The 13,092-nt window shown below is 42.5% G+C and overlaps 1 protein-coding gene across 2 annotated transcripts in view; it reads left to right on the forward strand.

The window, feature by feature from the left end:
* The window catches only part of LOC136863816 (sialin), a 420,132-nt gene that overhangs the window by 330,927 nt on the left and 76,113 nt on the right, over positions 1-13,092 (forward strand). Inside the window, exon 4 of one of the 2 annotated variants that reach the window (XM_068225911.1) lies at positions 4,067-4,154. The exons of the other annotated variant lie outside the window; for it this stretch is intronic. Within the exon in view, the coding sequence (XP_068082012.1) occupies positions 4,067-4,154 (88 nt within the window). The remainder of the gene's footprint in view (positions 1-4,066; positions 4,155-13,092) is intronic. 2 annotated transcript variants of the gene reach the window in all.

Genomic DNA, 13,092 nt, shown 5'->3' on the forward strand with positions numbered 1-13,092 from the left:
GCTTTTCCCACAATAGTGGGGTCGCGGGTGCCAACAGCGTCGCACAATTGGATTTGCCCCAGTTTTAAGACTAGATGCCCTCCCTGGCGCCAACTCTATATTGAGGGATGTAATCTCTATTGCGTATTCTTGTAGTGGTTAGTAGTGTAGTGTGTGGTCCGATGTGAAAGTGGAGAGAGTTGGGACAGACAAAAAACTCAGTCCCCGAGCCAGAAGAATTAATCAGAATCGAACCCGGGACCCTCTGAACCTAAGGTCCGTAGGCTGGCCATTCAGCCGACGAGACGGACTGAGCAAAGAAAACTATTACTAACCAATCCATTTCCTGAAATATGTTGATATTTTTGTCATTTCAAATTCTTTACTAAAATTGTAATTAATTATTAATGCTGTCACAGTCTTTAAGACTACGAGCCTCTGTCCATAAAACTAGCTATTTGACACGGAAGAAATTCCCTGGTAATGTCACAGTATACTCAACAATAGAAATGTAAAAGGTACTTACAAAGGAGGGTAGCAGCTCCGATCACAAACCTACGAAATACACAGCAAAATAGTTGAGTACGGAACATAATTCCACCCGTGAAAGCATATTTAAGACCTTCAAACGGAAAGCGAAACAAAAAGCAAATTTACTTGAAAAATAACACAAGTACAGATTTGAACGTTGTGTGAACTTTGTCACTATGTATCTCCCTGCTTTCTTTTCGCCTTTTCCCACAACAACTTCTCTTCTTTCAATTCCAACACTCGCAACTATTTAATCAGCGCTCGTTTTCGCAACTCTGCAAATGACATTCCCGCACTGGCTTTTCTTTTTTCTCCTTTATGTTCAACTTTCTTTCTTGGGTGTGTTGTAGGTGCGTTGCTGGGCCTTGTCATTGCTACAGATTCTCGGGATGGTGGTGGTGGTGGTGGTGGTGGTAGGTCATGTGTTGATGAAGAAGCGATCCTTGCAGATTTTCCTCTTGTAATATTAATAGAAATATTTACTAATGTAATTATAATTCATGTTGTACAGTAATTATAAATAATTTTAATTTTAGTAGAATATTTTATCGTTTCTTGAATTTTTTCTTACCTTGCAATCTGCTTATTGATGGATTTGAGTCACTCTCCACTGAAAATGGAAACCTACAACCTGTTTTCCAGTCTTTGACCGGGTCAGGGATGTAATGAATGAAAGATATACAGGGTGGCCCACTTAAACCTTTCACCGCAGATATATCTGGAACAACAAGATATATTGAAAAATGACTTTCACAGACATGAAGCCAGGGAATGGGGCTAATTAAAGTAAATACTATGAGCCGGTCAAAAACGTAGGAAAATAGTATTTTCAACACCAAATTACGTTTTTTTAAATGGACACCCTGTATTATTTCGTGCGCAATCGTTAACATGAAAAATCACATAATTAATGGCGTTTGTTTCATCGCAATAGGTCAATTACATCCCGAGATATTGCAACGTGAAGTTGACGCTTGAGATAACCGAAACGCGCAGCAGTTGCACTTCCCGAGATTCAAGCGCGAAACTCACGGTCCTCTTACTCGCGATATGATTGCCGTACTACGATGCGACAGGCACTGTACTTAATGCTACTTGCACTGTTATCAAAAGGGATGAAAATAAGAGAAGGGTTTCCTGCCACAGCAAAAGGATATGTAAATAACGATTTCTGTCTTGCGTGTTTTATTTACCTACACAGTACATTGCAGTACTCTGTAGTGTACTACTTCAGAATGTACATAATTCGTACAGCAAAGTTACTGTAACGAAATTCTCTTATTTTCATCCCTCTTGATAACAGTGCAAATAGCATTAAGTATAGCGCCTGTCGCATCGTAGTACGGCAATCATACCGCGAGTAAGAGGACCGTGAGGTTCGCGCTTGACTCTCGGGATGTACAACTGCTGCGCGTTTCGTTTATCTCAAGCGTTAAGTTCACGTTGCAATATCTCGGGATGTAATTGACCTATTGCGATGAAACAAACGCCATTATATGATTTTTCATATTAACGATTGCTTACGAAATAATACAGAGTGTCCATTTAAAAAACGTAAATTGATGTTGAAAATACTATTTTCCTACGTTTTAGACTGGCTCATAATATTTACTTTAATTGGCCCCTTCCCTGCCTTCATGCCCGTGAAAGTCATTTTTCAATATCTCTTGTTATTCCAGATATATCTGCGGTGAAACGTTTAAGTGGGCCACCCTGTATAGGCTGTTATTACAATGGCGTCGCCACTCCCAAGGTGATTTATTAATGACTGATAAATGATATGAAATGATAACGGAGAGTGTTGCTGGAATGAAAGACGACAGGGAAAACCAGAGTACCCGGAGAAAAACCTCTCCCACCTCCGCTTTGTCCAGCAAAAATCTCACATGGAATGACCGGGATTTGAACCATGGCATGCAGCGGCGAGAAGCCGACGCACTGCCGTCTGAGCCACGGAGGCTCTCACTATACACTATGTCCAGTAATTCCTTTGTTTGTTTCTTGTCCTTTTCAAGTCTGTTTTTACTTTAATCCGGCTTTTCATGTTTTGAATTCTTTTTGACACTTGGCCTTCAGATAATTCGATGCCTAATTTATTCCTTGTTTCCTGGATGATCATCTGCAACGCTGCTGCCTTCTTTGATCGAACATCTGGTAGCTAAGATTTAGAAAATAGGATGGGTTGTGCCTTCAGTATATCTACGAAACCTGCCTGAAATTCAGCACAGTCCTGCTCCATGGTGACACTCAAATTATTCTGGAAATCGTAACCCACTGTTGTGACCTACCTCATCATCATCATCATCTGTTTACCCTCCAGGGTCGGTTTCTCCCTCGGACTCGGCGAGGGATCCCACCTCTACCGCCTCAAGGACAGTGTCCTGGAGTTTCAGACATTGGGTCGGGGGATACAACTGGGGAGAATGACCAGTGCCTCGCCCAGGCGGCCTCACCTGCTATGCTGAACAGGGGCCTTGGTGGGGGACGGAAAGTTTGGATGGGATAGGCAAGGAAGAGGGAAGGAAGCGGCCGTGGCCTTAAGTTAGGTACCATCCCGGCATTTGCCTGGAGGAGAAGTGGGAAACCACGGAAAACCACTTCCAGGATGGCTGAGGTGGGAATCGAACCCACCACTACTCAGTTGACCTCCCGAGGCTGAGTGGACCCCGCTCCAGCCCTCGTACCACTTTTCAAATTTCGTGGCAGAGCCGGGAATCGAACCCGGACCTCCGGGGGTGGCAGCTAATCACACTAACCACTACACCACAGAGGCGGACTTATTTATTTATTTATTTATTTATTTATTTATTTATTTATTTATTTATTTATCGTATGGCATGGATTGCGGAAAGTGCAATTAAACATTATGGAATAGGCATACAAGTGTAGCGGGCGTCAGGAAGGGCATCCGGCTGTAAGAGAAACATGCCATATACTTTCATCTCACCTCATCCCCGACCCCTTATCAGAAGACGGGACTGAGGGGGAGACACACATACAAAATTGTGTAGGTCTCCAGAAATATATTTATAAATATGATGTAAAAACGAAAAAAGGAATAGGCCTACCACACCTGAATTATAGAAAAGTGACATAAGAATATTAAAATAATATTTACACACTATTTCTAAGTTGCTGAGGAGCCTCCGTGGCTCAGACGGCAGCGCGTCGGCCTCTCACCGCTGGATACCGTGGTTCAAATCGCGGTCACTCCATGTGAGATTTGTGCTGGACAAAGCGGAGGCGGGACAGGTTTTTCTCCCGGTACTCCGGTTTTCCCTGTCATCTTTCATTCCAGCAACACTCTCCATTCTCATTTCATAGCATCTATCAGTCATTAATATAAATCACTTTGGGAGTGGCGACCCCATCGTACTAATAGCCTATATATGATTCATTATTTACATCCCTCACCCGGTCAATGACTGGAAAACAGGTTGTAGGTTTTCATTCTAAGTTGCTGAATCTACGTCGGAGGCAGCCAGATAGTTTAGGCCATAGAAAGTACTGTTTAACCATGATTTGTCCAAATTCATACATCTAGTGTTTCTTTCAGGGTGTGGTTCTACCATCCACCTTCGTCATAATAGGAAGATGGTTCACCCTTGAAGAGCGAGCGAGAATTGGTGGATTTGTATTCTCAGGTAAATATGTGTTATTCTAACTATAAGGTGTTTTTTTAGAACCGAAGGTAGTCGAAAGGACGTTAAAAACAGAGAATTGTTAGTATTCTATTCTCCGGACCGCCTTTTGAGCAGACTAAAGCGGAAGTGACGTCATTGTCTCCTCACACTGGCCGTGGTTGCCAAATGAGCCGGCGCGCGATTCAAAGTTGTACTCCACCACTATAATACAGCACAGCTCACGGATTGAATCTCGAATGAATGTAAAATAATTAATACATTAACGTATGCGTGTTAGAATCCCATACAGTTTTTTAACGGCTTACATCTTTAAACAATTAATTTACTGAATTGGATTTTAAATGTGAAAACTTACTATCTGTTTTCCAGTCAATGACCGGGTCAGGGATGGAATAAATATAGCCCCATCTTGCGGCGAGGATAGGAATCGAGCCGGCTGCCGAAGCCTGTCTCACTCATCTGGGGCAATGATTAATGACTGGCAGATGAGATTAAATGATACTGGAGAGTGGTGCTGGAATGAAAGATGACAGGGAAAACCGGAGTACCCGGAGAAAAACCTGTCCCGCCTCCGCTTTGTCTCACATGGAGTGACCGGGATTTGAACCACGGAACCCAGCGGTGAGAGGCCAACGCGCTGCCACCTGAGCCATGGAGGCTTTCACAATTTTAACGTACTAACGACAATTTCACGCTTAAAGCATTGCGAACGAATTCTTTTGACATAAACAGTAAGCATTACATTCATTAAATCATTACTATTATTATTATTATTATTATTATTATTATTATTATTATTATTATTATTATTATTATTATTATTATTGAGAATATATATAATATTTCATTAATTATTATTCACTATTGTTATCTAAATATATGGCCTGATTCCTGATTGAAACGAGCTGCTACTCGCTGAATAAGCGAGAGAAGTGAAGATTATGTACTACAAATTGTTATTATTATTATTATTATTATTATTATTATTATTATTATTATTATTATTATTATTATTATTGTACCGGGCGGTACACCTCCACTCCGCTAATTTAAAATGTGCGCCTGTTGAAACTCCTCTGCTGGAGGAAGTCTGAACTTTATTGACAGTATTAATTTTCTACCGTCTCAGAAGATGTCACCACGTGGAAAATTTTGAGTTTTTGAACTGTGTCATTTTTGATGTGTTTTTGTTTCGCTTGAAGTAAGAAGTGTGAACTTTCTCTTCTAGAGGACACTACTGAAGATCTACCATAGTGCAACCTAGTGCGGAGTCAAAGAACTATTTTTTTTGGAGAAAATTTAATTTCAAGAGTTTGTTCTTTGTTAAATTTCTTTCTATCATTGTTTAAGTTGGCAATATTTACCCCTTTCTTCCCCTTGTGTTGAACCTAACCAATCCCGAATTTCTTAAATTAATTTCTATCCAATCAGATGTATCTTCCCCCAACTTTAATCTGTTGCGGGGTCCTATCCAATAAAGAGTTTGTGGGAGGGTGTTTTCTTTCCCCTAACGCCTAGAAACTTCCGCGAGAGTATTTAAACTGCTGATTTTTGGGTCTCTAGGCCACTTCTGTTCCATCTTTCAGTGTGTTAAGTACATAGCAGGGGGCGGGAAGCGCCTCTTTCTTCTCCAGCCGTTCAACACAAGGTAATGGCCGATTAATAACTTCTTTCTTTGCTAGCTCAGCAGTTTAACTTTCGGGGCGGGTTCTAAGCGTTCAGCCATGTAACCTTTTCCTAAAATGTAACTACTCCTTTCATATATATTCTCTTTTAAAACGACATATTGGGATAGAGAGTGCTAACCCTCTCGAGCTCCCACTCACATTGTCTTGAGGTGAACTTATTTTCTCAACCTATTTTTCGTTAATGTAAAACAAATTGTTCTTTTCTTAAGTCACCGCTTTAGCATGGGATTAGCCCTTGTATTAACGGCCTAGTGCCAAGTAGGTCTTAATCAAAGTGTATTAGGAGTGCAAGTTCGCCTCCTCTCAAATTGTTATTTTAGAGGTCATTTAATTAACCTGCTTTTCTTTTAATAGACCTCAGTAGATTGGGTATTTTACCCCTGTGTTTATGTCCGTTGAGGACAACTTGAAGGTGGAGTTTGGTGTGGCCTGGGAGAGGCTTAAATTTTGAGAGCGAGTGGCTCTTTTGAAAATTCTGGGTTGTATGCCTCATGGAGGTTTTTCAGTGTAATTTGGGGCAAGGGCTCCTAGGTATGAATGGGGTTTTCACCCCCTCTGTTAAAACTTGTGTTTGAGGTAAAACTGAGCTGATTGCCCAAGCATTGTGAAGTCAGGGCGCGAAGCCCAAATTCTGTAAATATTGTAACTAACCCCTTTTGAATTGCTACTTTGTACCTGCCATGCTTGTTATTTCTTTGTTTTCGAAAAGAAAATATAACCTTGTTAAATTTTAAATTAATTTTACATTGCACTATAATTTCGTAGCTTGAAACCCATTCACACCCGCACCTTCTTTCACCTCTACCTACCACGGAAAACACCGTAACAAGTGGTAGCAGAGCGTGGTTGAATGGGTCTCAATTTAGCCCCTTTTGACGGCTAAATATTGTTTGTTCCGAACTCTAACTATTTTCCCTGTTGCTGGAATTTTTTGAGTTTTTCAAATTTGGTCTGTCATCATGGCCGGCCCTCGCGATGTTCTCCTTCTTAACTATTTGCGTAAGGAGGAGTTGATCTATGAATTAACTATCAGAAATGTGCAATCTGGAGGCACGGTTGCAATAGACACTAACAAACTTAGAGAGTCCCTTGATTTGCCCATTTCTATCCCCAATTTGGGAGAGAAAGAAATTGACGACTCTCTTTCCACGATCACGGAGAATATTACTGGGCTAGCTTCTGTAGTTAGTTTTTTTGATGAAAATGATCCGTCTCCTAATCAAATTAAGCGTGTGCAAGGCAGGCTATATCATTTTTCGAATAGGGTTAACGATCTGTTGTCTCTAAAACTGAATGATGTTCAGAGGAAGGAAGCTAGTACGCTCCTGGAAAATATTTCCGAATTATCTAGTAAGGTCACTCAATTGTTAACTGGGGAAGTTCCTCCCAAATCTGATCAACCCACCATAGTAAATGCAGGTAGTGAGGAAGCGCCTCCCAAGGGAGAAGTTAATAGAATAACCGTTGCTGCTCAAACTATCCCTGCCCCATTGGACAACGAGTCTGAACGCCGTGCATCGCTGAGTAACATCCGTTCTGAATTAACTTCCTTGCCATTGAAACCTTTACCTACTATGTCACCCGGGTTTAGTAGCTTGCCTCATCCATTGGCAATGTTGCTCAGAGGTATATCTAAGTTTTCCGTTAATACCACCAGTGACGTAATTTCATTTTTAAGATTTCTAGTGGAATTTCAGGATCATGCCCTTGTTTTTTCTCTTTCTCCATGTCAAATCTTGCAAATTATCTATCCGTATGCTATTGGTATTCTCTCTGATAAAATCGTAAGAGCCATTGCCGAGCAATCATCTATTGAGGATTTCCATGCCCATTTGCTAGCTAACTTCATCCCTGCTAGGGCCAGGTCCTCCCTTATTCAGAAGTACTATTATCGTGTACAGCGCTTGGATGAAAACTTGGCTGATTTCATACAGGACATTAAGTTTTATACTAGGGTGTTTGCCCTTCATTTTCCTGAAGATCAGATTGTACAGGCTATTGTAGAGGGAATTTCACCTCCCTATAGGTCATATTTGTGTTTCGCGGCGTGCCCGCAAACTTTCTCGGAACTTGAAGCATTGGCCGTCTCAGCGGAAGGAGTTAGATACGCCGATTCTTTGCGTGTCGCGAAAGAACCCCCGCCTTCCTTGAGTAATACTCGGCCTCCACCTCGCCGATCAGTCACCCCCCGTAAATGTTATGCTTGCGGGTCGCCTGACCATCTGCGCAATAAGTGTCCTCTGATCAAGTCTAGTAGGGCAAATAATGGAGCGGGTTCATCACAAGGCTGTTTTAAATGTGGGGCTTTCTCACATATCGCAAAGAATTGTCCCAATTCGAATAGCACCCCCTCCTGCTCAACTTCTGGTGTAATTTCCAACAACAATCAAAAGTGACTAGTGGCGGCGGCTGAGTCAACTAATTCTGCTTCCCAAGGCTCAGCCCCTGGCAAAAAGGTCGAGAATTCAGGGAACGATAAATCTTCGAATACATCTTTTGAATGCCCCAAAGAGTGTCTTAGGATTGCGGCGGATACCCCCGCACCTGTTCCTTTTCTTAAGATTGAGTTAAATAACGAGCCTATAACAGCTCTCTTAGATTCAGGCAGTGTTTGTTCGATTATTTCGGCTGAATGGTATTCTAAATTGAAAGCTGTTTGTAAACTACCTGACTACGTCTCATCTCCTATTCAATATGTTTCGGCTAATTCATCTCCATTAGAAATTCTAGGTTCCGTACTGGTCAAAATTCGTATTTTTAAATTTACTTGGAAAATTAAATTGTTTGTGGCTAAGCACCTGTCTTGCCCCATCATACTGGGAGCGGACTTTATTTCCCACACTGGTCTTGTGCTCGATCTTCAGAGTAAGTCGTGCACATTCAAATTTGCGTCCAATTGTAAAATTCCCTTGTTAAAGTGTAATTCTGTGTCATGTTCATCTATTTCGCCTACCCAGGATGAGATGTTGTTAGACCTTAGACATCTACCTGAGGAGCAGGCTGATAGTATTCGTAAATTATGTCAGTCATTTCCAGAGGTGTTCTCTGATACTCTTGGTGTTACTGACCTTATTGAATACAAAATTGAGGTCACGGATTCGATTCCTGTCCGTTTTCCACCTTATAGGCTATCTCCACCTAAAATGAAGGCTCTGAAAGAAATTATCGATCAGATGTTGAAGGATGGTATTATTAGGCCCTCTAAGTCGGCGTATTCATCGCCTATTTTTCTAGTCCCGAAACCCCAAGGAGGCTTCAGGCCTGTCATTGATTACAGGGCTCTCAATCGGAAGGTGGTGTTGCAATCTGTGCCCCTTCCTGACCTTCATTCTTGCTTTTCATGGTTTCGTAAGGCCAAGTTCTTCACTATCTTGGACTTGAATCAGGCCTATAATCAAATTCCCCTTGCCGAAGAGTCTAAACACCTTACAGCGTTTGCCACGGACTGGAATTTATACGAATACAACCGCGTGCCTTTCGGGCTCCCCACGGGGGCAGCTGTGCTCACTAGGCTACTAGATAGGGTCTTCTCCGACATCAAATTCGAGTACTTATATCACTATTTAGATGATGTCGTCGTATTTTCAGAGACTTTTGAAGAACATCTAGATCATTTGCGAGAAGTTCTCGATCGCCTTCGTAAGGCTGGGTTAACTGTTAAGTTGTCCAAGGTTGCCTTTGCTAAGCCCTCTATGTCATTCCTAGGGCATATTGTGTCACCTGATGGTGTAGCCGTCGATCATTCTAGAACACAGGCCATCCGTGATTTTAAACCTCCCAAGGACATTAAAGGCATCGCCAGGTTTATTGGTATGGTGAATTTCTTCAGAAAGTTTATTCCTAACTTCGCTAATAGAGCGGCGCCCTTAAACCTTCTTCGTAGGAAAGGCATCAAATTCGAGTGGGGACCTTCTCAACAAGCCGCTTTTGAAGATCTTAAATTAGCGCTTTGTAATGCCCCTGTCCTTGCTATGCCTGATTTCTCGAAGAAATTCATTGTCCAAACCGACGCATCGTCGTCAGCAGTAGCTGCAGTCCTTCTTCAAGAGACTGAACTAGGGAGGCGACCCATCGCCTATGCGTCTAGGACATTGTCGGCTCAAGAAGCCAAGTATTCCATCTATGAGCTCGAAGGGTTGGCAGTCTTATTTGCCTTAGAAAAGTTCCGTCTCTATCTGGAACATGTCAAATTCGACCTGGAGACAGATAATCAAGCCCTAAGCTGGGTCTTAGGTAGGCCGCGTCGTACTGGTCGTATAGCCCGCTGGGCTATTCGTATTTCCGCCTTCCAGTTTGATGTTAGACATATCAGAGGTACCGAAAATGTTGTTGCTGATGGACTCAGCCGTATGTTTCATAACGACGTCGAGACCCACGAACCGGTCGACAGTTCATCACCTTCCGAGTCCATACTATCTGGTGTTAATGCCATCTTAACAGATGCTCCCATGCTTTTTAGGGATATCGAGAAATACCAACGTGAAGATCCGACGCTGGCTCCGATAATGGAAACCCTTTCTTCTGGGGAACATGTTGTCCCTTATGTTCTGAGGAATGGTGTTTTATGTTGCCCTTCGAGGCACGACAAGATGATGAAAGTTGTCGTTCCAGCTGTTCTGGTACCTATGATCTTCAAGTATTATCATGAGACCCCACTAGGAGGGCATCTGGGTATCTTTAAAACTCGTGAAAAGATTCGTGAAATGTTCATCTGGAAAGGTATGGACGGTGAAATCCGTGAACTTGTAAAAGCTTGTAAATCTTGTTTGCTCAGTAAACCCACCATGTCCACCAAGGTAGGCCTTTTGTCTTCGCATCAAGCGTCGCGCCCCATGGAACGTCTGTATATCGATTATGTAGGACCCTTCCCCCAGTCAAAGGGTAATGCTAACAAGTTCATCTTTGTGTGCGTAGATGGTTTTACCAGATTTTCTTGGTTATTTCCGACTAAGCTGGCTACCGCTCAGTCTACCATTACCTGCTTAAATTCTATTTTTGCTTCTTTTGGTCCGTGTCAATATATTGTATCTGATAATGCTAAGGCTTTTACATCTAATTTATTTCGTAAATTCTGTTTTGACTTATCAATCTCTCATGTAACTACTTCTGCTTATTACCCTCAACCATCTCTGGCTGAAAGGGTTAACCGTAATCTCAGGTCAGCACTTATTGCCTATCATCATGAAGATCATTCCAGGTGGGACACGTCCCTGCATTGGATAGCTTTTGCTTTGAATTCGGCGGTTCATGAATCTCACAAGTTTACTCCAGCTTCTTTGATGTTCAAGTTTGTTCCCAACTCGCCGCTCTCTAACCTCTGGTCTCTGAATGACATTCTACCCGAGACAATAGATCCGGATAATATTAAAGATCTTTGGAAGAAGGCTAAAGCCAATCTTAGAGTGTCTCATGAAAAGGTTAGGGAAAGGTATGATCGTGGACGGAGACCCACCCCTTTGAAGGTAGGTGACCAGGTTATGGTCAAAAATTTTGTTCCCGCGGGCAAGCTTGCCCCCAGATTTCATGGGCCTTGTATAATTCTCGATTTCCTCACGCCGGTTACCTTGTTAGTAAGCAATCCAGCCACCGAGAGGATATTTAGGGTTCACCTGTCACAGGTGAAACCGGTGTAAATTTTGTGTCAACTTGCTTCATATAATTTGATAGGAATATGAAGGTTATATTTTTTTTTTTGTGTTCCACTCTTAAGGCATTCTGCTCCTTCTATTTTATTTTATATGTAAGCATTTCTTGTAAACCTCCCCGATTGTTAAACTGCCTTCCTGTCCTTACCTCGGCCATTACCACGCTCCCGTCTCCTGCTTCAATACACACAGTGGCTTGACTTATGCCATGGATATTTGCACGCCGCTGGCCCCTCAACCTCTCCACAAGCCTGTACCCTCAAAAAAGATGATGGTACAACACAATTCTGCCGCCAAGCTTTAATGTTTCAGTGCCCCCGCAGCCGCGCGGCGCCGTGCAGCAACTGGAGCTGAGGACGGGCCCCCTCGGCCCCAGCGAGGACGACGTGTGCACGGCGAGCCGGAGCTCTCCTCCCGGCCAAGGCTGATGTGCGGCGCACGACCTGCTACTTGCCCGCAGCCTGTATATGTTCACCGCGGGCGCGGCGTGCTTCAACACCTCTGCTCCCCTCATAGTGCGGGCGAGCGGTATCTCAGGGTACTTGAGGGGTCCGAGCGGCCTCCTTTGGACGCAAGCCGCAACGGCCGGTCTGGCAATCCCACTTCATCACCATCTACTACATGAACAGATACCATAAGTAATGACTACACTTGGGAATTCAACTGCAATATTTGGTGGACCTTGAAATTTTTTTTTCTTCACTTTCAAGTATAAAAAGTTATCTTCAGAAATTCAACTTCTACAAATATAAAGACTTTACTTCATCTGCAACAACAAATTTTGAAACCAAATCAACCCCAAATTAAGAAAATCTTATAAATTTTTTGGCAATCAATCTTCATACCCACAGCATAACTTGGACCTTGTTTCAAACTGATTTCATGTGTCATCCCTGGAGGAACTTTTGGGGGGGGAGGTCTGTACCGGGCGGTACACCTCCACTCTGCTAATTTAAAATGTGCGCCTGTTGAAACTCCTCTGCTGGAGGAAGTCTGAACTTTATTGACAGTATTAATTTTCTACCGTCTCAGAAGATGTCACCACGTGGAAAATTTTGAGTTTTTGAACTGTGTCATTTGTGATGTGTTTTTGTTTCGCTTGAAGTAAGAAGTGTGAACTTTCTCTTCTAGAGGACACTACTGAAGATCTACCATAGTGCAACCTAGTGCGGAGTCAAAGAACTATTTTTTTTTGGAGAAAATTTAATTTCAAGAGTTTGTTCTTTGTTAAATTTCTTTCTATCATTGTTTAAGTTGGCAATATTTACCCCTTTCTTCCCCTTGTGTTGAACCTAACCAATCCCGAATTTCTTAAATTAATTTCTATCCAATCAGATGTATCTTCCCCCAACTTTAATCTGTTGCGGGGTCCTATCCAATAAAGAGTTTGTGGGAGGGTGTTTTCTTTCCCCTAACGCCTAGAAACTTCCGCGAGAGTATTTAAACTGCTGATTTTTGGGTTTCTAGGCCACTTCTGTTCCATCTTTCAGTGTGTTAAGTACATAGCAGGGGGCGGGAAGCGCCTCTTTCTTCTCCAGCCGTTCAACACAAGGTAATGGCCGATTAATAACTTCTTTCTTTGCTAGCTCAGCAGTTTAACTTTCG

This window comes from Anabrus simplex, chromosome 2, assembly GCF_040414725.1.
Source record: "Anabrus simplex isolate iqAnaSimp1 chromosome 2, ASM4041472v1, whole genome shotgun sequence".
Lineage (NCBI taxonomy): Eukaryota > Metazoa > Arthropoda > Insecta > Orthoptera > Tettigoniidae > Anabrus > Anabrus simplex.